Below are 27,351 nucleotides of genomic sequence, written 5' to 3' on the forward strand. Positions count from 1 at the left end.
CTTGGGGCCAGAAAAAAATCAGGAATTCCAGAAAAGATACTGATCCCTTCCCTAAGAGGTATCCATGATATTTCCAGCAGCCTGGGCTGCTTAATGGAGCAAGCACAGAGCTGGAAGTTAGGAAGCTTGAGTTCTGGCCTAACCTTTCTGACACTTTAGACAGGTTACTAGCCTTTCTGTGTCTCAGTTTCCTCATTTGTTAAATGAGGTTCAAAATGCCGGCCTACGTACAGGGTTATTGTGAGAATAAATGAGATATTAATTTATTCAACTTGGTATCCCTGGAACCTGGCTGATAGTACATCTTCAAAAAATGTTTATTAAAAGACATGTAGATGTGAAAGCACTTGAAACAGCGAAAAGCCTATGATGTAAAGTATTTATATTATTTTTCCCATAGGGGACAAATATGAATTGCAGACAGTAAAAGTTTCCCCAGTGTTCATTGAAATGCTAAAATAGCTTGATGGCAGGGGCTGTATACTGCTTTTAAAAACTGGATGGGGCGATGGTGGGGAGGCAATATATGCCTTCAGGGAAGTTGGGGGAGGGATAAGTTGCCCTGGGAAACTGTAGCTTTTGGGACTGTCATACCAAATACGACCGAATGGTGGCAGCAAATCCACAAAACAATCTGGCCAATCCCAACTTAGGGCCAAGTTGGGGTGGTAGCTAAAAATGGGGTCTGAGAGGTGAGGAAGAGGGTTAGAGGGGTCAATGAGAGAGGCTGAGGGAAGGCTTAGGCTACAGAGGCTAAAGACCTTTGGGGCTGGTGGGAGAGATGGGGATGGTCTAGACTGAGGAAGGACTCTTGGATCTTGCATGGGGCGGGGTGGGTGTGGGCAACCTTTACTACCACTGGCTCCAGGTGGATGGAAAGAGAGGTCTAAGCATGGACTCTACTAGCCTCTGTGGCCCTTTGTGTGAGTAGAAAAAGCTTCCTCTGGGCAAACTAGGGTCCAGAATAAAGTTTTGTGATTTTTCACCTTCCCTGGCCTTAGTTACTAGGTCTGTGAAAGGGGATGATAACTACTCTTCCCTCTCTCACAGGGTTCTTAAGAGAATGGCCAATGAATGGTTACTTGTTATTGGCAGGCAGTATAACGCAGTGCTGAGGAGGTAGGCCCTGGAGTCAGACTGCTTAGGTTTGAGCATAGGCTCCTCTCCTTCCTGTGCCACCTTGGGCAAGTTACCTAACTTCTCTGTGCTTTAGTTTCCTTGTTTACCCACCCATTTAGAGTATTGCATCCAACGTTGTTACGTGAGAGGACAGATATGCAGTGCCTGGCACAGAACAAATATCGAATGCACCAGCCTGCTGTTGTTTATAATCTTGATTAATAAAGCACCTCACATCAGAATGCACCTTCCAGCTTCTAAAATGCCTTCACACTCTTCTTACTTGATGTCTACAACACAGGAAGGCAGGCAAGGCAGGGGTTATTCATTTTCAGATGAGAAAAACTCCGGTTTAGAGAGACTGAGGAACTTGCCTTGATCACACGGCTAGTAAGTGGTAGAATAGGCCCTTCAAGCTCTTGGCTCTGAAGCCTACTTGCTTTACATCTCTCCTCTCTCACCTGCTTCCCCAGGAGTAGAGACCTGGGCTCAGGAGTCAGAGAAACCTGAGAGCAATAGACAAGGTTGTCCTGGGTAGTTGTTCAGGGCAGCCACTCACAATGCTCTGGGAGGAAACCCCAGGCCAGTGTGGGATAGGAAGGAGGGCGTGAGGCACTGTACCCAGAATGGAGGGGGTATGATACCCAGGGAGTTCTAGGCCATGAGCCAGATGTCATGCTCAGCACCTGTACTTAGATCTTCCCCATGAGTTATAACAACTCTGGGAAGGGAAGTACCCCATTTCACAGATTAGAAAATTGGGCTGAGATGAAGTGAGCAGGAGACGGTGGGGAGTGAGGGGATGGATGATGAAGCCTTCAGACTCCATAGTGGGTAAAGTGCCACTTCCCAGGATAAGCTTCTTCCTGTTGCCATGACGACTGTTCCCGGAGAGCCTGCACCACTGCAATCTGTTGAGCTATTTTCTCCCTGACGGCTGTTTCTGGAGCCAAGTCCAGTGCCAGGAATGCTCAGGAGGGAGGAAGGGTTGCCTGGCAGGGCCCTCTGCTTCCTCACCCTGTCTGAGGCTGTAGGAGGGGCGCTGGAAGTTGGTTCTACAGACGAGGCCCTCGTGGGTGCCCATCCTTGTGATCTCCAACATTATCTTGGACAGCTTTAGCAGCAGCATTGGTACTAGGCTCCTCACCCCCTCTTCTGGCACCCTCTGTCTCCAGCCCAGGGAGACACGCATGTGAGTACATGCTCCTCCTGTTCCCATCTCTGGGATCAGGGCTAATTACAGCCTATAATTAGGGGAATTACACTCATTAGGGAAAGAGCTGATCATTGACAAAAAGTGGGCCGAGGAGGGAGGGCTTCTGGGAGCTGAGAAGGAGGTGGGACTGGGCCAGCGCTCTCAGCCCCTCCTTGGGGTCTGTTTCCCATTGTAGGACCTCTAACTCCCTGTCTGTCAGCCACCTTTGTTTGGCCCGCGAGAGAGGAGGTCTGGGGTTTTTTACAAAGGAATTTGCAGCAAGAGTGAAGGTTACCGTGGCGTGAAATTATGCCTGCTGTTAGGGAGGATTGATGAGCCATTAGGGAGGCTGGTTGGGCCACCTAGATGCTCACCCTTCTCTCAGCTCGCCCCTTGTCTTTGCCAAGCCCCTGGCCATCTCCTGCCCACTGCCAGGCTCCCTATTGTCATGCCATACTGCTTCCCCAGTGTGGGTGGATAGGCCAAGAAGGGGTGAGTGCTCCATAGGTGGGTCCCAGGCATCCCCATTTCCAGAGGAGTGCCTGTTCTCCTCCCTAGGCTATGACCCCCCCACAGGGCCGTGGAAGTGGTCCATGATAATTCAAGGTAATCTTATGATTGCTCATACCAATTATTTCCCAATTAGCACCCTCCAGTCTGAACTGGTTACCCTGTTGGTGCAGTACAAAGGATCAAGAAGACTGCCTGGGAGAGGGGGGACAGGAGGGATGCTGATGGAAGAGGGGCAGATTCCCAAACTCCTTCTTCCTTCCCCGTCTTACCAGCTCTTCAATACTAGTTTCTGGTTTCTTCATGGAGCATATGCTAAGCAGTTGATACATGCCATTTTGTTTAATTCTCACCATGACTTTGTAGAGTATGTGTTTTGGTCTCATCTTACAGCAGAGGAAAATGAGGGTTAGAGAGTTCAAATGACCTGTCCAAGGTCAACAGGCAGTAGGAAGGAGATTCAAACACAGATCTGCTCATCCTCTGAGTCTGTGATTTTTCCATTACAGCATGACACTTCTCTATTTTCAGAGATGTTCTGAGCTAACTAGGGCATGGGCCAGGTCCAGAGTGGGAGAAGCAGTTCAGGAAGGCCAGGCCGTTAGCTAAGCACCTCCAGATCATTACTGTCAAGCCCTTGACCTTGGCCCCTTTGCATTTGGGGAGAGGACTTATATTGTTATTGCCTATTTAATTGTCTGCTTCCCCTTGAGATTCTGAACTCTGATGGCAAGGACTGGCTGGTTCATCTTGATATTATCAGTATCTAGCACAAGCTTGACAAGGAGCAGATGCCTATGAAAACTATACGGAATGAATGAATGAATGCATGCATGAATGAATGAATGAATGAATAGCAATAGGCATACCTGGGGGCTACTTGATCCTGTATCAGTCCTCCTTCAAGACCAGTTCTCTGAAGGGTGGTAGGTGGAAGAGACAAAGCTCTGGAGGTGTCAGATGTGCAATACTCACCTCCAGTTGTACACAGCTTCACTGGGCACCTGTGCTGTATGTTACTAACCTTGCCCTGTTCCCCCCAGGCTGTAATAATACCAGAAACTCCTAGGAGGGCAGCCAGATTGGGCTGGTTCTTCCCTCCACTGCCCAGGCCTACCTTGGTAGTGGAAATGGAAGGTGCCTGGCCCAACAGGTGGCGGGAGGCTCTGGAACCTCAGGGCTGCTTGGTGGGTGGGGCTGCGAATGACTTGGCCCCTCAGCAGGAAAGACTGGTTGGCCAGGGGCAGCGGGTCAGGACCCCCCAAGCCCTCCACAGTCACTGTTTCCCCCTGCTGCAGGCTGATGTTCTGGACCTGCCAGTGGAATAGACAGAACAAAAGACCAATCAGGCTTTTTCCTGCTGACTGAATCTTGCTACCCTCAGTCTTCTGTAGGCCCCAGGTATGGCCAGTCCTCAGTGTCCCTTGGGCATTGGAGCCACCAGACCATGAACTAGGCACTTCAGTGCAGGAGGAGCTCATTTTACCTTTCCAGTAATTCTGTGAGATAGGACCTGAAGGTCTCACACAGAGATTATTAGCAGGACTGGGATTTGTAAGTGTGTTTCTGTCTCAGAAGCTTTTCAACTATACCAGTTGCTTCCTGTCTCTTCACTTCTCTGGGCTCAGTTTTCTCATCTGTAAAGTGGGGATGGGGTAGGTGTGTTGAACTAGATGGTTTCCAAGGGCCTGGCCAGCACTGTGAGGTCTTAATCATCAGAACCATGCACTCAGCTTCCACTGGATGTTCCCTGTTTGTTGCTTCATAGGCACCTCACACTCAGCCTGCTTCATACTGAGCCACTCTCTTCCCCCAGCCAGCAGCTTCCCTGGCTCCCCAGCTCAGGGAATGACCTCACTACCTACCTGTGTGCCCAAGTCAGAAACTGGCAACATGCCTCCTCCCTCGTACCCCACATCCTATCAGTCAGTCATTCAGTCCTGTCAAATGGACCCCAAATCTGTTCACCACTCTTCCTCCCCACTGCCATTTGATCAGTGCCTGTTTATTATTGCTCACTTAGATCACTGAAGCAGCCTCCTGCTGGCCTCTCTGCTTGCAGGGCTTAACCCACTTTCCCTCCACATCAATATTTTCTGAACTACAGCCAGTTCATAGCCCTAACCTATTGCTGATCATGATGCTTTGTTTAAATTTTCTGATGGCTCTCCATTGAGCCCACAAAACCCATAGTATCTGGTTTAAATTTCTTGCTGTGGCCCTCAGGCCCTGCCCCCAACTTGGCCCCTGCTGACTGCTCAGTCTGGCTTTACACCTTGTGCCCGCACTTGCCAGCCACCATCCTATTCTTGCTTCTAGCCTCAGTAACCTCTTTTTCCAGTCTTTCCCTCTGGCCATCACAGAGCCCTTTGCCAGTACCACAATCCTCAGACCTTCGATTTCTGGAGTATCCTTCTGGGCTTCCTGCCTCCATTCAGTCAAACAAGGATCGACCAGCAACAGACTCTGCCCAGAAGGGAAGTGGCAGTGTGGCTTGGTACAAGGAGCACTGGATTGGGAGCCCAGAGATTTGGGGCTTCATTCTAACCATGTAGTCTTAGACAAGTATGCTGACTACTTGAGCTTCAGTTTCCTCATAAAATGGCCCAGTGTAGGTCTTTGCTACTGAGAATATGACCCAGCAGCATCAGCATCACCTGGGAGCTTGTAAAAGATGCAGAATCTCAGATCCCACCTCAGATCTACTAAATCATACTCTGTAAGTCAGAAGTTCTGATCTACATGGTCTCCAGGGTCCCTATCATGTTGCTCTGAGGCAGGGCCTTCAAGGGTTAACTGCCTGGACTAGTTAAGTGACATCACCAAGTCCTTCCCAATCTTATCTCACAAATATTCCAGTTGGTTCCTCCTTTCTATCACTTTATGGCAGTCTTGGCTCCCATCTACCCTACTCATTTTTTCTCACCTGGAGAATGGCCTTTACCCCTCCCATCCTCAACTCATCTTCTAGGCCCTGGTTGCCTCAAATTGGATTATGTCTCTCTCCTACCCTGACCCTATCCATGACTTCAGATTGCCCAGAGGACAAGGTCCAAAATTCCAAGCTCACGGTTAGCCCCAGTGGCTTTACTAGCCTCATTTACCTGCACTGCAGCCACAGGCTACATCTCTCTTCCACCCTCTGGGTATTTGCATATGGGAGACCCTGCACTGGGAATGCCTTTCCTTCTCCTCCTGGTGAAGCAGGTCATTATTTCAGATGTAAGGGCCACCATCCTCTGACTCCCAAGCCAAGCCAGTCAGTTCCTTTGCTTCAGGCTCTCTCTATCTGTCTTCTATCCATCTCTCTATTAAAGCCTAGGGTGGTATTTCAGGTCACAACTCCCTCTTCACTGGGCAATTCAATAAAGATATGTGTAGACAGTGAATGTGTGAGCCGCTGGAGGTACAATCCTTGCCAGATTCCTGTGAGCTGAGAAGCCAGAGGATGCTGAGCCCATCCAGGGCCAAGGAGAAGGCCATGCCGGGCCCCTTAGACTGTGGGTGCTGAGAATAGAAGAGCTCTGAAGACTCCCCTGCCTGGGAGAAAAGACCTGGTGGGTCTTTGGGGCAGAAGAGAAAACTCAATGCAGGGTGCTAGGGAAGAAGCACCTCCTCTCCATAGGAGCTCTCCCTTGGGGCACATTTAGGTGGAGGCTGCCTGACCATCTGCCAAGGACATTCCTCAGGGAATTCCTGCGGCAGGCGGAGGCTGGATGAGGTCCCTTCAAACTTGGAGATTCTGTGATTCTAGAGTTGGGCAAACAAGACTCACACGTGGAATCTGTAATTATCGAGAGATGCCAGGCAGCATATAATTCTGCCTTAAGTGGCAATGAACGCGTGCAGCAGGAATCCTCTAGGCGGGGAGTAGAGGGGTTGCAGGCTCAGGGAAAACGCATGGAGCAGGTGGGTCTGAGAGCACCTTAAGGAGGCAGGACTGGGAGGAGAAGGAGGAAGGGAGGACATTTCTGCTGGGAAATTACTAAGGAAGCAAAGGCAGAGAAGTAGAAATGAATTTAGCATTTTTCCTGGCTCCCATAAACACCCTTTTGACCTCTAGCTTCCAACTCCCAACCCTGCTGCTTTGCCAGCAGCAGCAGTAGTAAAAACAATAATTACCATTTACAGAGCACCTACAATGTGTCATGCCTTGTATTATTTATAAATACTATTTCATCCTCACCATAATTGCATAAGGTAGGTAGTAAAATTTCTATAAGTAAATAGAGGCTCAGAGAGGCTAAGTAACTTGCAAAGGTCACACAGGTGTTAGCAGCAGAGTCTTGCTTTGCTGGAGGAAAAGGCAACTTCTTCTATCCCAACCTCATCAGTGTGTCACCTGAAGATAGACTTCTAGACATCTTTTTTCCCAGGCCCCAGGACTACCAGGCGTAGCAGGGAGGTGGATTTTGGCTTGACCTGGCTTTTTCCGAGATGTTGAGATTTATGTTCCCACCAGCAATCCTCCCCGCTCAGAAGCCCATCAAGGTGGGAAAACTGGGAGCTGAGGCCTTTGGCTGCCTCTGATCTGGGGAAGGCAATGCCTTCTCAAGCTGGCCTGGTTCCTAGCCAAGCCTGGTGGTGCGGGTTGTGATGCGAGCATGGAGTGGAGTAAGTCCAGATTGCCCAGGACTCACAACCAGAAGGTACCTTGTTCTTAGCTAGAGGCTATCTATGCAGCTCTGGTCTCTTGTGTTTTAGGCACCCATTTGCAGGCTTGCTGCAGTAGCTGGAATGTAATTTGTTACTTGTTTGAGGGCTAGGCCTGACAGAGGCCAGACAGGGCTGGGTGTTGGACAAGGCGGGTGATGAAGTCTTGATGCAATTTGCAGGCATCTGAAGAGCTTGGGAGACAGATTGAAATGTCAGCTCTGCTCACAAGGGCTATCTTCTCATACCCCTAGCCAGTAACAAGAGGGGAGCCAGGGGCCAGGCAGCGGGAAGACAGAAGCAGAGGGAGCTGAGGACAATTCCCATAGGACTCTGGACTACCACACTGCTCATAGTGTCAGTCTAAGGAAGGAAATATAGCCACATTGAGGGGGCTGACTCCTTCCTAAATGGGACATGGGAGGATTCAGGTCACCCTCTACCAACCCCCAGACCATCAGCCTTGACTGGCCTGTCTATTCCCATGGAAGCTGTCAGTTGGATCTTCAGAACATGTCCCAGTGGTGTGACTCATAGGTGGGATGGTGCCTCAAGTCTTTGCATGCAATTGCTCTAGTACAACCCCTCACAGGCAGATAAGCTCAAGGATGACTCTAGTGTGTGAGCCTCACTCCCAGTACCTGAGCCCCCCCATTCCCTGGAGCTGACCATAGCCCCATGCACCACTACACTATCCTGGTCACCAACACCCATGTATGTACTCTGACAGGCCCACTTGAGTGCACACAGCTCCCTCAAACACTTGCCCTGGTACCTGTGAACATGAGTGAGCACATTTATGTGTACTCTCACATAAATGTGCTCACTCGTGTTTACGTGTTCCCTCATGTCAACAACAGGATAATCACAATTTTCCCCATGAAACCTTTTACAGTTTTCAAAACTCTTTCATATCCATTATCCTCTCAGATCTCACAAAACCTCAATAAAGGAGGCAGGACAGGCCGTTTGCTTCTACTTTATAGATAAGAGACCCTTGTAATCAGAGAAGTTGAGAGTTCCTCTTCAGGTCACACAGTAATTTCAAGGCAATGCCAGGACTCCAGGCCAGGACTCCTGATTCCTGGTTTAGTGCTTTGTCTTCATGCACAACAACCCAGCCCCTCCTCCAAACTGGGAGAATTCCAGGTGGGTGTCTTACAGGAGCAGACAGAGCTGGGCTGAGAAAAGGGGTTGGGGTGGAGCCCTCCAACTATTCCTACCTGAACTCCCTCTTTGGATTTGCCACACCTAGGTTGATTTGGGCCAGGGGAAGGACAGGGCCTCTTGAGTCCTAGGATCAAATCTCAGCTTCATCATTGACAGTTGAAAGGTCCTTGGGAAAGTCACATGCCTCTCTGAATCTGTTTCATCTGTGAAATGGGATAATCGTGCCCACTTTGTGGGGATTAAGTTAGACCTTGCCTATAAGGAGCTCAGCAGAGTGGGCATAGCATTAGTAGTCCTCTTTCCCTTTCTTGAGGAGACCTGGGGCCCGCCCTGTTAAAACCCTGGCATTTGCCATGGTGACAGGTGGCTGTAGACACACCTCACCCTTAGGTCTGCTAGGGCTCTGCCTGGGAGGCACTGTACCTGGGAGCCTTCCTCTCCCTGGCCCAGGTCCTAAAGCTGCTAGGAAGCAGGAAGTAGGATCAAGGGCCTGAGGTGCCACTGGTCAGTCTGGCCCATGAGGGAGCTTTCTGGGCTAAGAAGAGGAGCCACACTCAGAGGGATTGGCTGGGAGGGGCCTTCTGTATCATCTGGTCCAATCTCCTTTTATAGAGAGGGAAAATGAGGCCAAGAGAAGACCAGAGGCTTAGCCAGTCACTGAGAGATAGGCTGCAGAGCCAGGACTGGAACCCCAGTCCTACATGACAGACTCTGTGCTCCTGTCTGACTGATGCTCTTCCACAAACCCTTATGGGGTAAGGTCTGCTTTAGTGATGGGAGAGGGGCCTAAATCCATGGGGCTAAAGCTGCCTACACCCCTGTTAGATGGGCCTTTCAGAAGCCAGGAAATAGGAGTTTGCCAGAAATCTTACCCAATGACTCACCACACTGCTCCTGGCATCCATATTGGGCCTGGCTAGAAGGGTAGGGTGTTTTGGCTATCAAACTGGCAGCTGGCCTGGCATGGGAGGGGTGTGTTCCAATGGGGCCACCTGGGGCACTAGGGCAGGGATGGTGGGCAGCTATGCCCAGGCTCCAGATGGTACAGGGAGCAGCCAAGCCAAGATGGAAGCTGGCAATGGGAAGGCTCTTAGAATGCCAAGCACAGTGGGAGGCATGTGCCAGGCCCAGAAAGGCCTGGAGCGCTCAAAGAAGACTGTCTGCCTAGAGAAGGGATGGGACCTGCATGGGCCATGGGGCTTGTGTGTACTCATCCTGAAGGATTCTCTGGATCTCTCAAGAAAGTCTAGCCGAATGCCCAACCCCCAGCTGAAACAGGCAAGCCTCCTCTGATCATGGAAGGCCTGACCTGGCATCTTCCCTGCGGGCAGCTCAGACACCTCGGCCTCAGCAGGCACAAATAGCTGCAGCGCCCTGAAGGGAGGTGGCGGTCAGGAGGTGAGGGGCTGTGATCCAGACTTGGGCTGTTAGCAATTCTGGAACCCCTGAGGCTGTTTCTCTCTAAAAGGGGATTGAGAGGGTCTTGCTCAGAGCCCCAGATTTTAGCCAGAGCTATGGTCACACGGCAGGACTTCAGCACGACGTCAGGCTGACCTGAGCAGGGGTGTGATTTATGGGTCCTTAGAATGCTCCTCTCCTCCCATGGTTCCTCCCATCCTCTTTTCCTGGATTCCATCCCTTCTGCCGACACTGAGCCATCCTCATGAGTTCATGGAGGGGCAGGCAGAGGCTTACTCATGATGGGGAAAAGCCACAAGCCTTTCCCCAAGCCCGAAGGAGCAGTGGGCCGCCTTCTAGGCCTTCCGGCTGCCTTACTCATCCAACCTCCAATGCCCAGCATGGCCTAGCCTAGTTGCCAGCCCTGGGTAGGAGGGCATTTCTCAGGCCCAGCCTCTGGTAGGAATGTAATCCAGAAACCTTTAAGTCCACCTCCTGCTCCTATGCAATAAAGTCACTTGTCCAAAACTGCCCAGCAGCCTTCAAGGGCCAGTCTGCCATACCTTCTGCTTTCTAACCCAGGCTTATCTCCTTCAGGCCTCAAAGCAGGCATTGTCACCTCCAGGAAGCCTTCTCTGACTCCCCAGCCTGGCAGAGTATGACCCATTCTGGAATTTCCACAGTTCCCTGTGCTTCCCACCCCCATCCCCAACAGCACTAAGCATTCTGTTTATGATTTCCAACTCTCCCACTAACTGTGAAGAGCTGTGTCCCTGGTGCCTAGCACAGAGCCTAGCACCTAATAATTGCTCAAATTATATTTATGGGAAAAATTCATTCATCAGAAAACATTAATTAATGATTAACTAAGTGGTCTTGGGCAATTCCCTTTCTTTGCTGACCTTGGTTTTTCCAACTAGCCATTGGGTCTACAGTGTCAGTAATTCTTCAGGTCTCTAAGTGGCCTGTATAGTGCATCCAAGAGGCCTAGATAGGAGTAGAGGTTGCCCAAACTGGCCCTCAAAGAAGAACCTTAAATCCTGCTCTGACCTGGCTAATTCTGTTCCTTCCCCTCCTGGCCCTCCTTGCCTTGTCCTCAGACTTTGTCTCAGGCCATAAAGGCCCACAGGGTCCCCTTGGACTCTGCCCCATAGTGGCCTGCTAGAGGGTAGGGCCAGCATTTCTCTGCCACATTTCCTGACAGCAATCCAGGGCTGTGGCAGGTCTTCCTCTCAAGGTTGCCTGGTAACGGCTTTTGCATTCTGATGAAAAAAATGTGGCAGCAGCAGACAACAGACACAGGGCTTACATGAGGGGGGTGGGCATCTAGAGTGGGGCTTATGCCTGGGTCAGGGCCGGGTCAGGGCCGGGTCAGGCAGAACCAACATCTCACCTCTTTGTGGTGGAGAGTACTAGGACTGAGCCCAGCCTGGCCCAGTGGGCCTCGGATTGGGGTGGTAGGCTTCTGGGGCAGGTGTAGCCAGCCCAGGCGTGCAGGGGACACCCAGCCTGGCATCTGCCCCCTCCCACCTTCTTTCCCACACCTGCAGCTGGTGCCTTCTACTCGGTGAGCCACAGCCGGTACCACCTCTCATTAGGTGATGATTTTACATTAATTACCTTAATTAAGTGGCACTGAGCGCTAATGGCTTGGGGGGTGATGGTGGCTGTTCCTAATTACCCTCCCAGTCAGCCCAAAGTGAGGGGCAAGGGCTTGGCAGACCAGGAATAAACAGTTACAGAAAGAAGGGGAGAGGCCCACCAGTAGTAGGAAACAGCCCCCCCACCGCAGGGCCAGGCTCAAAGGCCTGGACCTGACCTTCCCAGAGAGGAGGGCTGGGATGCTGCCCCAGACAGGTATAGCTGGCTCTAGGTTGGGATCCAGGAGCTTTGGGATGGGTAGGGAGCAGGCTAAGAGTGGAGGTCAGGTAGTGCTGCCCTGTTCCCTGGACTCCTCCCTCTGCCCCATTCCCTGTACTCCTCAGTTGCCAGCCTGATTTCTCAACTGTTGCCTAATTCCTTCTTTTCTCCATTCACATGTCCATTTGTTCAGTTAGTCCGTGGAGAACCCATTCTGGGCCCCTTATTCCAGGGTACCACTCAAGACACTCAAGGCTAGCTGAGGAAATGAACAACTATAAACAGACTGATAGAAGGCAGACTGATAAGACCCAGGATGATGGAAGCCCCAGGCTTTGGGGACCAGGAGATAATTCCCAGAGAAAGTGAGGGCTGGGTTAAGTCCTCAGGGAGGGGATAGTAGGATGGCTCTCTCAGGCAGAGGGACCAGCATGTGCAATTGGGGCTTGAGGGGAAAGTGGGCTTGGCCCATTTGGTTGGCTGCAAGCTGTTCAGCGCAAAGGGAGAAAAGAGAACGAGGGAGAAAGTGGCTCAAAATGGGCCCAGGGGGACTGGCCTGGATTCAGAGGAGGTGTCGAGGTCGGACTGATTTTGTTTGAGAAAAATAACTGTAGTGTAGGTGAAGGAAGGATAGTAGGGGGCAAGTGAGAGTGGGGTGACTGGTGAGGAGGCCACTGCATCATCGGGGGGAGGGATACTGGCGCCTGAAGCATATGGTTGTGATGGAGGGAGAGAAGCAGGCCAATCTGAGTTCTGGGGAGTGTCATGGTGTTAGAACGTGGGTGTGAGTTGATGGGACTGGGAGAAGAGAGAAAGGGAAGAGCCAAGTTGACCTCACATTGCACAGCTTCACGGACACCATCCATATTGCATTGTGATGGTCTCTTCCTGGTTTCCGAATGGTTCAGGTCAGTCTATGAAGACAGGAGTGGGGTGGCAAACAGGCTAAAGGAACAAAAAGGAAGAGCTAGGTTTGGGGCATGTGGAGGTTGAGGAGCCTGGCATATCTGTGAGGTCCTGCTTGCTCAGGTTTTGGGATTAAGAGAGAATTTAAAGATGAAAAGGGATGAGATGGCCTAGAGAGGTAGGGGCAGGAGGTTGGGGCTGTCAGTTTGACTCCTCCACCACCGGTCACCTCTCTGATGCTGTGGCTATGTCTGTTTTCCCAATTCTGCATCCTAGGAGCCAGCACAGGGCCTGGCCCACAGGAGCTGCTCAGGGAATATTTGCTGAAGGAATAAGAGTAGATAAATGAGTGAATGGCTTTCGGGCCCAGCCAGGCCCCCCTGTGTTCTTTCTACTCAGCCACATGGATTCAGACACTCACCCGTTCCTCTGCTCATTGGGGCTGGACATCCCTCTTCAGGTTCTCCTGAGCCCCTGATCAAACCCCGGGGGGAAGAGGATGGGCACGCTATAGCCCCTCTTAGCCTAGGACATTGCTGAAGGAGAGCAGGAGCCTCTTCGCTCCTTGGTCTAGTATCCGACCGTGCTTTAAGCCCATCACCTAGCCCTGGCCCAAGGCTCCCCTCCAAAAGATACTCCTGAGTTTCCCCACCTCCCCCCATGGCACCTTTCTGGAAAGATAGCACACCAGCCCTTGCTTTGCCCCTGCCGGATCTAAGTCACTCACCTTGATTTCCACACCGTAGCCAGGATAGACAGAGATGTAGTAGAAACAGTCCAGACCAACATCAGAGGGTGAGCTGGGGGCTGTGGGGGAGTCCAGAACGCCCTCTGGGCCTGAGAAATTCCAGCTACAAGGGCCTGAGAGGCAGGAGGAGACACAGGCTAAGCCCAACCCTAGCATAGGGGGTCCAATTTAGGCTGACGTGTGTGTGTGTGTGTGTGTGTGTGTTGAAGCCCACCTCTTGGGACATCTATTCTCCCATTTAAAGAAAGGGACCATCTTCTCTTGAGTACCTACTGTGTGTAATCTTAGTTCTCATGATGGGTCAGTGAAGTAAGTATTCCTACCGCTGTTTTACAGATGAGGCTCAGAGAGCTTAAATAAAATTCCAAGGGTCTAGTAGTTGCTTCCAATAAGGATTTGAACCGAGGTCTATCTGGTTCCAATCCACATGCCTCCTGCATTCTGGCCCTTAGTACCAAAGGGCGAAACAGGCTGGCACAGTGATGGAGAGAGGAATTTAGGGGCCCTGCAGCTCCCCCATCCCCCATTTCTAGATCTGCAAGCCATCAAGTAGCTAGCTGACCTGGTGGCTGGATTGTGGTGATAGCAGTGGTGATGATGGTGGTGGTGGTCTCCTCATCATCCCCTGAGGCTGTGGAGGTCGCAGTGGTTCTCTCGATCCCAAGCCCTGCGGTCCGGGATATGATCTCTGGAGCCCACGGCCTGCCCATGTCTCCAGGACCCTCTTGGGTTGGAGTCCATGCTCTGCTAGGGGGTGTAGTACTGGGCCTTTCCCCTGGGCCTGCGGTAGGTACTACCATGCTGGGCCCTGAAGGTAGGGGAGCTGTGGTATGAAGCACAGTGGGCTCTGATTCCAGGCTCCAGGGTCCTTCCCTGGACTGGGGCTGAGTGGGCGCTGCAACCATGGCCGGAGTGGGGCTAGTGAAGACGGGGCGGCTGTCCTGGTTGGTCAGGCGGGGAAGGGGACTTGGGGTGTATGGCATAGGTGGGTCAGGCTGGAAAGGCAGTGCCAGCCTCAGCTCCTCCTCTCCTGTCTTCAGCCCTTCTTGTAGGAACTCCTCAAGCAGTGGGTGATGGTTGAGCAGCTTCAAGGTGGGGGCGGTTGTGATGAAGTGGACACCTCGTTCTGGCTGCTCAGGTGTGGGGGCTGCTGTCAGCTCTCCATCCATCTCCTCGAGGCCTGGGGCCTGACCTTCCCCCATGGTTGGGGCCTCTGAGGAGAGTCCTGAAATAATAATGATCAGAGGTTATCCCCCTTCCCCACAGAGAGCAGCATCACACCCAGTCCAGGCAGTAGGAGAGGCATCTCTCTTTTGACAGAGAGCCCTGGGGAGTATGCTCACCATTGAGAATCATGGAGCTATAGAATTTTAGAGCTGAAAGTGAGATGATATCACATATTCAAGGATGGTACATGAGATATCCTTTCCCCTCCAATTCTAGAGGTGAACATTGCTATCTATCATTGCACTATTTCCTGTTGTTCTCAGATTTGGCCTCAGAATCCTTCTCAACACAGCACTCCAGGCAGCCATGCTTAATTCCTCAGACCAACATGACAAATATTTGCCACCCCTAATGTAGCTCAAAGGCCTTATCTTACTGATGAGGAAACAGGTCAAAGAAAGGAAGTGACTTGCTCAAAGTCACATGGCCAGTTATTTGACCTGAGATGACACCCTTAGCAAGAGCACCTCCACCACAGTGACTGTTCTACCTGAGATTATAGTTCGTTAAAGTTCATTTTCTGTTCTTAGTGAAACTGCTGATCATTAGTCTTAGGAAATGCTTCATATATTTGGGATTTTATTTTGGATTTCCCTATTGGGTTTATGACATCTTTCTTAGGGTTCCATTAGGTTTCATTGTCCCATCTCTCTCATTTCTCAGTCATTTCTTTAGTCTCTTTCCTTTCTTTCTTTTTTCCCGGTCCTTCTAGGACATAAATATGAACAGAGTAGGAAGAGCCAACCTCTGGAGTAAGGCAGATGTGGCTTCAAATTCCAAATCCATCACTTTGGGGCTCCGTGACCTCAGGCAAATAACCTAAACTCTCTGAACCTTAGTTTTCTCAACTGTAAAATGGAGTTCCTTTTTAGAATTAACTGAGGTAATATTACTTCCCTTCCCCATTTGCTATATCTCTCTGAATTCCCTTTATTTTTCTTGTGACACTAGCCAGGGTCCAAAGTAGGGATAGAAGGGTCATCCGCCATGCTACCTACCCACCCCTAATCCATGGCAGACATTGTTAACCAATTTTGGTTATTTCTTGCTGAAGTCACATGGGACTTCAGAATCCTTCTCAGAACAGTTATCCAGGCAGCCACTACCAGTGGATTAGATAGGCTATGGAAGATGCAACTTATTTGCTGTTGTTGGTCTGTGGTTGCTCTGTTATTGATTATATTGACTTGTTCAACCTCTTAGCTGGAGAGATAATACATATTCTGCTTGTGGCCCACTAGGCTCCCCAGATCCTTGACTACCAGGAAAAGGTCAATGGATGCTGGCTCCAGGTTCAGCTCATATAGAATTTTGCCAGCTCTGAGAAAGCTGGGAGGATATTCTGATTCTAATACCTCTCAAAATGGCTGCCTGAGGACTTGAAGGGAAATACAGCCAGAGTGAGATAGAGTTTGCAAGGAGAAGGTCGGTTCCTCTGCATGTCTGGTGGTGGGGCTGTCATTCCACAGGCTCACACCCGCCCCATGGATTGGCAGGCATGAGGAAGTGGCAGATGGCCTACATTCTGTTCAAGAGACTATGGCAGCTCTGATGTGTCAGACAAATGGGAGGAGGGAGGAAATTGGGGTGGGGAAGGTGGGTACAGGTCAGAGGGCTCTCCATTCCTCTGGGTTAGAGGGGCTTTGGTGCCCCAACGCCCTGAGAAACCAGGACCAACCCCTATCTGGGGATGCTTACTAAAGTAGCCCATCTGTGCCTTGGCATTTCGTTCAGACACTGACAACACTGCCTAAACTAGATGCCTAGCCAGGCCCATACCCCCTGGAGCAGATGGTTGCCAGTGCCCTGTGTCTTTCATCTGAGTCAGGGATGGGAGGTAGAGGCAGTGCCTGTGACATTCCAGGACAGGGCTACTCTCTTTACCCACCTCCCCAGATGTCATGTGGTCTTTGCCAGGTGAGCTGAGACTGATCTTAGCATGTCACAGGAAGAGGAGCTTTTCTCATCAGCCCCTGGGGCTCCAGTGTCCCCTTCCAGGATTGCCTAATAGGAGATGTGGCCCGTGGCTCCCAGGATAGTTACCTGTGGGATTCTTCATTGGGAGAGGGCGTGCAAAGAGATCCTCTGTCTCAGGAAGGGACCATAGTGGGGCCAGCTCCTCCCGTGGGCTGCCAGGTGGGTGCTGGGCAATGGAGCAGAGCTAATGGGCACCTCCCGTCACTGTCGATTGCACTGATTGTGTTATCTGGGGGGACTGAACACTTGGTTAAATGGGATTGAGATAGCATATCAAACGAGCAAATTGATTCGGCAATCAGCTGCCTCTTGGTCCCGGAGGGTGCCACCCACTGTCAGAGAGGGTAAGATAATCTCAGGGAAACAAGCCATTTCTGGGGAGAGGGCATCTCCAGACAGCCTGGTTGACTCTGATGGAAGCCTGAAGCCCTTCCCGTAACTTCCCACTTGCATTCCTGGGTTTTTCTCAGCCTGGCTTAACTGAGTTTAAAGGTGCAAAGACTGACAAAAGGGGAGAGTGTGGTGCAGTGGTCAATGGAAGGACACGTCAGGGGCCCAGATGCCCAGTCTTACCAGGCACCTATAGTATGCCACACACTGAGTCAGGCTGTCCCCAGATCTTGTGTTATTTAATCGACTCTACAACTCTATGAGATGGGAATCTTATTCCCACATTATAGCCCAAGACCCTGAAGCAAAGAGAGGTGAGATGAGGACTTGCCCAGTGGTACAGTGGTGGAACTGAGATTTGAACCTACGTTAATCTGGCTTCAAAGCCTTAGTCTTTCCATACCAACTGATCTCACGGGACAAGAGACAAGAGCTACCCAGCAGAGTATACTCTAGCCCAGAGAGAGGAATGGACTTGTCCTAAGTCTCATGTAGGTTAGAAGTGGAGCTGGGGCCAGAGTTTCTGGCATCTGAGACCTGAGTTGAGCCTGAATCAGGTGGGGCCCTCAGGAAACCTTCTGGTTGGGACCCAGGTTGCCCCCACCTGGGGGCATATCTGAGTATGGAACCCAAACCAGAGACCCAGCAACACTGAGTCACAGAGTCACACATACTTGGGTTCAAATGTCAGCTCTGTCACTTAAAAGTCATGTGAACCTGGGCAAGCTTTTGTGTCCTTGGCGATAAAATAGGCACTTTGGAGAGGTTTTATGAGAATCTGAACGCTCTAAATAGCAGTTTCCCTGGGGCACTGAGGGAAAAGCCATACTTCAAGGCTGGGCAGCCCCTGGTCAGGGCAATACTGAGGCAGGCTTCTAGAGTGGGGCCTCTCCTCTCTGGGAGACGGTGTTCCTTATGTGTAGCCTCCGTGTAGAGTGCAATACTGCACCACCCCTGCAAAGTGCAGCCACCTTCAAGTCCTGCATGTCTGTGGGGGACAGAGCTTTGGCCCACAATAAGATAGACCCCATGATCCCCACCTGCCCAGTTTACCTAGTGCCAGAACATAGGAATGTACTCGCCCCTCCCTTCCTCTTTGCCCCTAGGCTGGGGGCTGCATCTTCCAAGTGGGCTGGGTCTGAGAAACACCATACCCCTCTCTCCACCACTCTCCCCACAGCAAAGGAGGCCTGGAGCTTCCTGGAAGCCCCCAGCCCTGGAGTGGCCCTGCCTCTGCTGCTGCCCTGGGCCCTCCCCCCTACATTAGCTCTTAAGCTATGCAAATAGACATCGGAGGGAGCCCTGTTTAAAGTATTTAGACAAAATGAAAAAAGGCTTTCATCGGCACTAATGAGCCATTCAAGATGCCTCCCCAATGGATTCTCTCCCGCTCCTGCCTCCCGCCCATGCCACCTCCTGTTGCCCCTCTTGAGATTGAAGGCCCCCTCCCACCAGCCCCAGCCTGGGCCTCCCAGGGAAGGCCTCCTGCCCTGCCACCCGCTCCTCAGGGCCCAGCTGGGTGAAGGTAGAGATGAGGGCCCATGTATCCCACCCCCAACAGGCTGGGATTGGAATGGGGGAGGGGGATCTAGCTGATTTTTACGGGAAGCCATACAACTAGGGACTCCTCTTCATAGCATCCAGCTATGTAGGTGTTATTGTCTTTGTCTTATAGAGCGGGTAACTGAGGCTCAGTGAGGCCCAGGAGGCTGCCAAGGGTCACAGTGCTGGTGAGCTATGGAGCTGGAATTGGTCTGTGTGGAGGTGGTGATGAAGGGTCAGAGTCATTATGCAGTGTCCCTGTCTGGGGGAACCACTGCACAAGGCAACAGTTTACAACTCCAGATGCCATTCAAGGACAGGTTGGCTGACCCTTTGGTGCTATTTTTCTGCAGCTCTTTCTCTACCATAGGCCGGAAATATCTCATGTTCCAATCCCAAATCTATGCTTCACCAGCTGTGTGACCTGGGCAGGGGCTGCCCACTCTAGCCTCCGTTTCTTTATCTGTAGAGTGGAGACATCTTGGGTTTGGTGAGAGCCATCTAGACAGGTGTATGCTCTCATTTTCCAGCCCAATGCCATTCTCTGCAAGGGCAAGGGGAACCTCCTGTCACTCTGGCAGCCCTGCAGAGGTGCCAGACATTCTCTCTCCAGGGCCTAAGCTGCTGGACCCTCTGACATAGACATAGGAGGAGAACTCAGAGCTCTGAGGTGTCAGGCTTGATCTCCTCCTTCTGGCAACAGCACCAGCTCTCAGCTGGGGGAGGGGCATGACTGCAGGTAGGTATGGGGGAAGCCTGGGGGATACAGTGGGCAGGGAGCCCATTTCTCTGGGTTCTGGAGGTTAAGCTGGCCCAGCATAGGGAGAATGAGAATTTAATGGGTTCCATTTATTAGCCCATAAAAGTTAATGAGTTTATTCTGGAGGTTCTCTGGCTCTTTTCAAGTTTTAATAGGGGATTAGTGAGGGCCCAGCCCCTTCAGACCCCCATTATCCCAGAGCCTGGAGGAAGGAAGAGGAGCCCTGGGAGTAAGAGAATCTGAGTCCCCTAGAGCCAGCGCCTGGTCTCCCAGTGACAATTTCACTGGGCCAACTCTGCCCACTGAACTGAGGGGCCCCAGCTACAGGCTGGCAGGGCCAAATAGGGTCCCTGAGGCCTGAGGTCCAGTTCTAAAGGCTTCTGATTTCATGTGTTACTGAATTAATTATCCCTACAGTGTTCCTGCATTTGAGGTAGGTTTGCAGCTGTCCAACTACTTATATTAAAAGGGAAGGCAATATAAGCCCTGTTCGACAAATGGAGAAACTGTGGCACAGAGCTGGGATGTGGCTGCTCCAAGGTTTACCTAGAAGATATGGCAGAGCCAGAATGGACACAGTCCTGTGGTCTGGAGCCAGGCAGCTGGGGCTGCTAACAGCTGCTATCACTCAGTACTGTGTGCTGACCATGCACTTAGCACCCTCACATGTCATTTTGTCCTCCCCTTACTCCAGGGAAGTTTGGGTCATTATCCCTAGAGATAAAAACACTGAAGCCCAGAATGGTTAATTAGCTTGTCCAAGGTCACACAGCTAATGAATGGCAAGCCTGGGAGCAGAACCAAGAGCTGGGCAGCACCACAGCTCAGCTTTGTCCATTGTTCCCACTGGCCCTCAGCTGTAGCTCCTGGGGCCTCCTATCTCCCCACCAGCTTGGCTGCCACTATCCAAGGGCACTCGTGCTGGGGGCCCTGCAGCTCTGGGTGATGGAGAAGGAAGTCCTGGTGGTGTCCTGGAAGGGCAGTGGTTGGGATGGGCACAAAGATATACTCGAAGAGAACTTCTCTGCCAGAATAGGTGCCTTCCTTCTTCTGGCACATTTGCTCACTACTTTGTCTCGTCAAACCTTCCCCATCCCACCAGGCCTAGCCTCTATCCCCGCTCTGGGGAGGCATCTCTTCCTGGCCCAGTGGGTGACAATAGCTCCCTCCTCTGACCTGGTGGGACCTCAAAACATGTAAAGCTTGTGTCTATGGGCAAGGATCCAGTCCAAGACATCTCTTCCCATATCTCTGTAAACAAATGCTGACCCTTGGTGCTAGGCACAGTGAAGGGTGGACTTGGGGCACACAGTTTCCAAGCCAGGATTCTGCCTGTCTACATATGTGGAAGGTTCTCTGCTCCCCAAAGCACCTGGCGCTTGGCCAGCAGGGGTGAGCAGGGGCATGCAGGGGTAGATGGGCAGCCAGCCTTTGGCAGTGTTCCAGTACAGCCCCAACTGGCAATTGATGCAGAGTGTCTGCTGGCACAAGCTGGTGGGTCCCCCAGCCCCAGACTACCCTCCCCTTCCCCAGTCACTGACCACTCCCTGTCACACCTTCTTGCTACCTTCTCTTGGTCAACCCCTGGCAGTCCAGTCAAATCTGAAGTACAGATATGAATAGGGGAACCTCCTCTTGGCCAGGCTTCCAGCAAAGAAGTGGCTGATCCTAGAATCTGAGTCCTTGTAGCCTTTTTGAGTGTCTCATCGCTCCCTCATTTACTTAGGAAGAAACTGAGTCCCAGGTCACACAGCAAACTTAGGGCAAGGCTAGGACTCAGGATGTTGGGGCTCGGAGAGCATCTGGCCCAACTGATCTGAAGCGCAAACCCTCTAATACTCTGGTCTGTCCACCATCCGTGGCATACTGGGGGCATACCCAGGGACAGAGAGCACGCTGCTTCCTGAGGTGCCAGGACAGCTACTTCCCTCACCATGGGCTGGGGTGGTGAGTCACCCTGGGTTTAGATATCTCCAGGGTTGGTATCTTCTTGCCAGATGACAGGAGCATGGGTGGGGGTAGTGGGCGACAGCCAGGTAGGTAGGTGCCTCACTGGTCCTGCCCCTAACAGGCTAGGTCCCTCTGTGAAATCACTTCCCCAACTCCAGCCTCAATTTCCCCAACAGTAAAATGGAATAAATATGTAAGGATCCTACCAGTTTTCACATTCCAGGATCCTGTGAGCCACGAAAAAGTCTCTATGAATAAAAATATTGAATGCTACTGTTTACTGAGCATTTACCACACACCTAGCACCATTCTAAGTACTTTACCTGAATTAACTCATTTAATTTCCATATAACTTGTTTTATCCTATTTTACAGATGAATAAACTGGGATCCAGGGGAGTGCAGTTCCCAAGTTACCAGTTTGGATGTGTCAGATTCAAACCCAGAGGCTGGCCAGCCCTACAGCAGTGCTATCTAATAAAACTTTCTGCGATGATGGAAATATTTTATACCCGTGTATCCAATATGGGAGCCAGTAGCCATACATGGCTACTGACTACTTGAAATGTGGCTAGTTAGACTGAGTAACTGAATTTCAAATTTTATTTCATGTTAATGAGTTTACACTTAAATAACCACATGTGATTGGTTAGTGGCTACCATAATGGAAAGCATAACTCCATTACCAGACCTCTCAACCCTGCAGTGTTCGCCACCTCTCAGAAGGGGAGAGCCTAGTGTGGGGGTCCCCAGAGAAGAATTAAGATGGGGTGGAGTGTCTTCTCCCTTCCTTTATGCCTGAGAAAACTAGGGACTGTGGTTCGGCAGGGAGAAATGACAAGAAGCCCTGGGACTTCTTTAGGTTTTTCATAAAGAAGGTTTTTCAGGGTGTAGGAAGGTAAGTGTCCCCCCTGCCCAGTGATGTTTGCTTCTCAGCCTTGGCGGAGCGCTAGTGTTCTGAGGGATGGGATATTCAATAGGCAACTTTTAGAGATCAGGTAGAGCTAGTTTAGGAGATTTTATGGATGGAGGACAGCCAGGAACACTTGGCCTTGTGTGATTTGGCCCAGGATGGGGCCAGGGTGTATGACTGTTCCATGATGATGCCTGCTGTGCTCTGTTGACTTGTCCCTACCTCACTGCCCAGTCAGGACCACAGGGGACTGGCTTGGCCACTACCCCAGCAGCAGAGCAGCTGCTTGGCCTTGGGGCCCGGGGAGGTCACTCACATTTATTGAGCACCCCCTATGGGTTAAGCATGGACCTCTTAAAGAGCTATCTTCCTCCTGGAGCGGCAGCCTTTTGTGCTTGAAATCCATATTTTACACTTTACATGTGAAGGAATTGAGGCTGAGAGGCAAAGTGAATCATGCCAGTTCATATAGGAGAAAAGCAGCAAATAAGGGGTTTGAACTGGGTCAGCCTGTTTCACAGCCTGGGCTCAAAATTTCTACTGCAGGGAGATGCTGCTTCATATGAACATGTGTGCATGTGTGTGTGTGCAGGACCAGACACATGCATGGGCCACAAGTCATTACCATTTGTCCTTGTCCATGGACACCACACCCTGGAACCTGGCTTCACTTAGTCCTCAAGCCCAGAAGGGATGCTCTTCTTCCCAAAGCTGCTGCTCTACTCCCTTCATTTTACTCTGCTCCCTCCTTAGACCCTAACTTGACCCTTCCTGGGAGATTCACTGCCCCACAACCTCTCAGGCTCTGGGTGGGTGGGAGGAAGGCGAATAGCTCTGGGCTGTGGCTGGGCCCTCCCTCTTCTCCCCACTGCCTTCTAGGAGTCTGTGACCAGGAGCCCAGAGTAGAGAGAGCTTCCAGCTAACTGCCACGTTTTCTGCTTTCCAATTTAAAATCTAATATGGTCTTGCCACTGCAGAGCTGGGGGCTGGAGAGGTGATTAATGAGGCCTTTGCTACAGCGTCACCTGCTGCGCTCTACACCTTCCCCTCCGGCCTTGGCCTTGCGTTAGTTACCCCCTCTTGCCTGCCTGCTGGCCCTAGGGGCCTGAGGGCCCTGGCTCTGCCTGACCACAGTTCCTGGGGCTGGGCAGGTGACACAGGTGGCACAGGAGCTGGGGGCCTGAAGCAGGGGTTGAGGGAGAAACAGGGGCTGGCCTTGGAGGTGGGGACAATAGAACTGATCCCCACCCTAGAAAGAGAGGGAGGAACAGCTGGGGACCATTTCCCTCACTGGCCAGGTAAACCAACCAATTGCCTTACTCCACTGATTATGCCAACTCTCAACAGTGTGGCCAGAGCAAGGGAGGGGCATGCCCCTCAGCTAGTGCTCAGGTCAGCCCTCCTTCAGCACCAACAGCTCCCACCACCACCTAGTCAACAGCAGGGATCTATTTTCTGAGTGGAAAACCTTGGAAACGTCAGCTGGAATGAGGAAGGCTGTGAAGTTAGTTCACTGGTGAAGTTGGGGATGGGGTGATCTAGGGAGGAGTATCCATCCCTTCCAACCTCTGTCCCCTGCCCAGCTCCAGGCATCTGTCAAGGACAGTCCCTCCTAGCCACTGAGCCCAGAAAGATAGGGCCATAAGGTGCCAGAGCCTGAGAGCAAGTACCATCCTGGGCCCCAGACCAACATTTCTGAGCTGCTGCCACCTCCCAGACCCGACCCTGAAGATCAAAAGCCAACACCATTGAGGTTGTTCCCAGCATCTGTGTCTACCTCTGAGATGAATGACCAGCCCAGTATCCCTAAGGTTTTATGGCCTTTAGGTCAGATGAAGAGGCTTTTTCTGTGTATTAGGGCCAAAGTCATCTCTCTGACCTTGCGACTTTTGCCCTGTGGCTGCTTTTGTCAGCTGCATTTGGGAAGAGATGGATTGGGGGAGTTGGTTAGGGATGGAGGGGCCATGAGCCCAGATACCCAGGCTGCCCTCGCCTTTAATGCTGAGGTAGGTTTTTTCTCTCCTGGAGGTCACCAGAGGTAGCTCTGCCACTGACAGGCTGTGTGACCTTGGGTTTACCTTGCCCTCTCTGGGCCTATCTGGCTTTTTAAAAAGTCTTTGGGTGTGTGGAGCAGAGAGTCATAGTCCCCCTGTTATTAGTGGCCAACCCTAGGGGCTGATAGAGCCTCCTGATGGGCAGCACTGAAGGTGAAAGGGACTTGGCAAGTCAGGGGACTATGCTCTGTTGACTTGCCACTTTCTGTATGGGACTGGACCCCAGTCTCATCTCCATCTGCTGATCAGTATTTGTTGAGCATCCGGAGGGCTCGGCTGTGTGTGTGCAAGCATGTGAGTATGCAAGTAAGCATGTATGAGCATGTGCCTGGGGGTGGCACAAAGTGAGAGGTGGGGGATGGAGGTGTGAGAAAAAGACCTAGGGAGAGATTTAACATTTTAGAGCACCTACTGTGTGCCTGTTCTGCTGGCCCACTTGCCTACATTATCTGATTGATAATCCTCCCCATCCCACAGATAAAGAAATAGGATCAGATAGCTGAGGGAGATGGTGTAGCTGGGCCAGGAGGCTGACCTGGGGCCATCCCTACCCTGCTGAGCTTGAGAGACAGACAGTACTGATGCTAGAACAAAAGACCTCTGAAAGCAAGGGCAGCCTGCGCCCAGAGGGCAGACTCATGCTCTGAGGGGCCAGGGCTACCTCTCTCCTTGGTCTTTAGGTTTAGACCCCTTGAACTGCTGTACTCTACCCCTCCCAGCTGGTATCAGTTTTCGGACCAGCTGGGACAGTGGTGGGGTGAAACCCAGAAGCCCCAAGGGCCTAGAGGACAAGGGGCTCCAGTGGTGGCCTTTTGGCAGAGTTGAGCCATAGCAGGGACCTGAAAACCCTCTAGGAAGTGCCAGGGCAGTACCAGAGGTCCATCCCTTGGTGGGAGTTGTAAGCTCATCCAGCTATGCCTCTTCCCTGACTTCATGACACTTTGAGCCCCTTTCTGCCTCTCTAGCTTCTATAGGGGAGACCCAGGTGGTCTGGCCTTATTTCTAAATGGCCTGGGGAAGAGTCATTGGAGGCCTGAGCTCTGTCCTTAGGGATTTAGAGGGGGCAGAGGAAGGACAGCCTGAGACCTTCTTTCAGCCCTAAACAGGTGGAATGGAGCCTAACCTGTCCCAGGGTGTGGCCCTGCACCTGTCAATGATCCCAGGCTCCCCTTTCTCCTCAGAACCCTAGCCTGTGAGGCTCCCCAAGCTCAGCCTGTCCTCCCCACTTCCCCAGCAAGCCTGAGTGGGGGAGGGGAGGGGTGCAGAGAGGCTAAAAATAGCAGCAACAGCTCCAGCTATGAGTCTCCTTGAGGGGTCAGTGGAGCCCAATATGGGAGAGGAATCAAGTGGAGGGGGGCGGTCTGGGGAGGGGAGAAACCAGCCTGAGCTGGGGCCTGCTGTCTACACCAAGGGCCACAGTCCCAGGATGCAGAGTAAGAAGGGTACAGAAATGCAGGGATATATGGACACAGACACCCAGGAATAGATGGACAAGCCAGGCAGAGATGTACACAGATATGACTATCTGCACATCTGGAGCTTCTCCCCACACTCCTAAGAACACCAGATGGGCCCAGCTGTGCAGCTCCCGACCCCTTAGTCTTCTTACCCCAACCTTGCTTTGACCTCCAAGGACTCTGCCAATCTCAGTGTGTGAACACCTTGAGTTGAGAGGGCTAAGTCCTCCCACACTGTCTTCTCCAGACTCATCTGCTTGAGGCCCGAGGCAGGGAAGAACCAGGGACAGCAGGGGCAGCATTAGGGATACAGGTACAGCAGACTAGACACAGGACACCACCCAGGTGGCTTGGGCCACAGGAGAACCATCCTAACCTGAGCAGCAGGCTTCTTCCTAGCCTGGGCTGGTGGGCAGAGCAGGGGGAGCGGGGCATGGGAGGGAGGTGACTGGATCCAGTAGGGCAGAGGTAGGGCTTTGCCAGGAGAGGAGCACGAACCGAGTGAGCAGTGAGGGGAGGTGGACTAGTGAGGCTGGATAAGCAAATGCACGAATGACTTCTCTTGTGTGTGCCTTGCTTGGTCCCACCTTCACACTTTTGCCTGTAGATGCCAGGGGCTCTTCTACCCTCAAAAAGTAACTCTTCCATCTCCTCTATTTCCTCTGACCAACCAGAAAATATGGCCTCACAACAGGGGGGTCCTGTCAGCTGCCAGACCAGGTGTTTCAAATCACCAGCACATCCCCTTGCTGGGTGTAAATGATGTCTAAGACAATGTCCATCAGAGCAATGAGCCAGGGTGGAGGCCCTTGGAAGCATCCTGAACCCAATCTTCATCCCTTTGCATTGCTAGGCTCACTTTCCTGGTCAGACCTGGACCAGCTGACAATCACATCCCATCTCTGCCTCAACAGTCCAGCCCTGGGCTGTGCCAGCTTCTGATCCAGCCCCTCTATTGATTACATATTGATTCCTGGTATTGGATAGCTTGAGCTATTGGAGGGCCCTCCCCTCAAGCAGGGCTTTCAGTTTCTTTCCCGTCACTACTCCCTCTGATTTCCTTTGATCCTGATGCTGTTCTGTGAAAGAGGTGGGATGGGCACTATGAATTCCCAAGGAAACTGAGGCACAGGAAGGTGACAGAACTTGCCCAAGGTCACCCAGCCAGCAAAAGCCAATATTCGGTTTAAACCCTGGGGTCCTGTCTCCTTGACCAACATTCTTCTAATTATGTTCTTCCTTTGGGGCTGCCCCTCCTCCTTGAGGCATAACTTGGTTCTTCACATTGCCCAATATCCCCCCTCCCAGGCTCTTGGACTCCCTGGGCACCTGCTGGCTGGTGGGATCGTGGCCAAACACTTAGCAGGTGGCTTAGCAGGGGGACAAAGGAGCTAGTGCTCAGCTGCCGGGCTGGGAGGGAGGGAGGAAGAAGCTATGGAGGGAAAGAGGGATCTGGGCTGAAAGTGGAGAGGGGCAGGGTCTGCTTCTATGCCTTTAATAAGGAGCCAGCATGCAAAGGGGGG

The 27,351-nt window shown here is 51.8% G+C and overlaps 1 protein-coding gene across 2 annotated transcripts in view; it reads right to left on the reverse strand.

The window, feature by feature from the left end:
- Positions 1-27,351, reverse strand: part of SEZ6 (seizure related 6 homolog) — a 42,689-nt gene that overhangs the window by 7,666 nt on the left and 7,672 nt on the right. For both annotated transcript variants that reach the window (XM_039886109.1, XM_039886110.1), the window contains exons 2-4: positions 14,122-14,784; positions 13,539-13,672; positions 3,942-4,137 (exon numbers count right to left, since the gene is read on the reverse strand). In XM_039886109.1, coding sequence (XP_039742043.1) covers positions 3,942-4,137; positions 13,539-13,672; positions 14,122-14,784 — 993 coding nt within the window. The remainder of the gene's footprint in view (positions 1-3,941; positions 4,138-13,538; positions 13,673-14,121; positions 14,785-27,351) is intronic.

Source organism: Pteropus medius, unplaced genomic scaffold (assembly GCF_902729225.1).
Source record: "Pteropus medius unplaced genomic scaffold, Ma_sr-lr_union100, whole genome shotgun sequence".
Taxonomy (NCBI): domain Eukaryota; kingdom Metazoa; phylum Chordata; class Mammalia; order Chiroptera; family Pteropodidae; genus Pteropus; species Pteropus medius.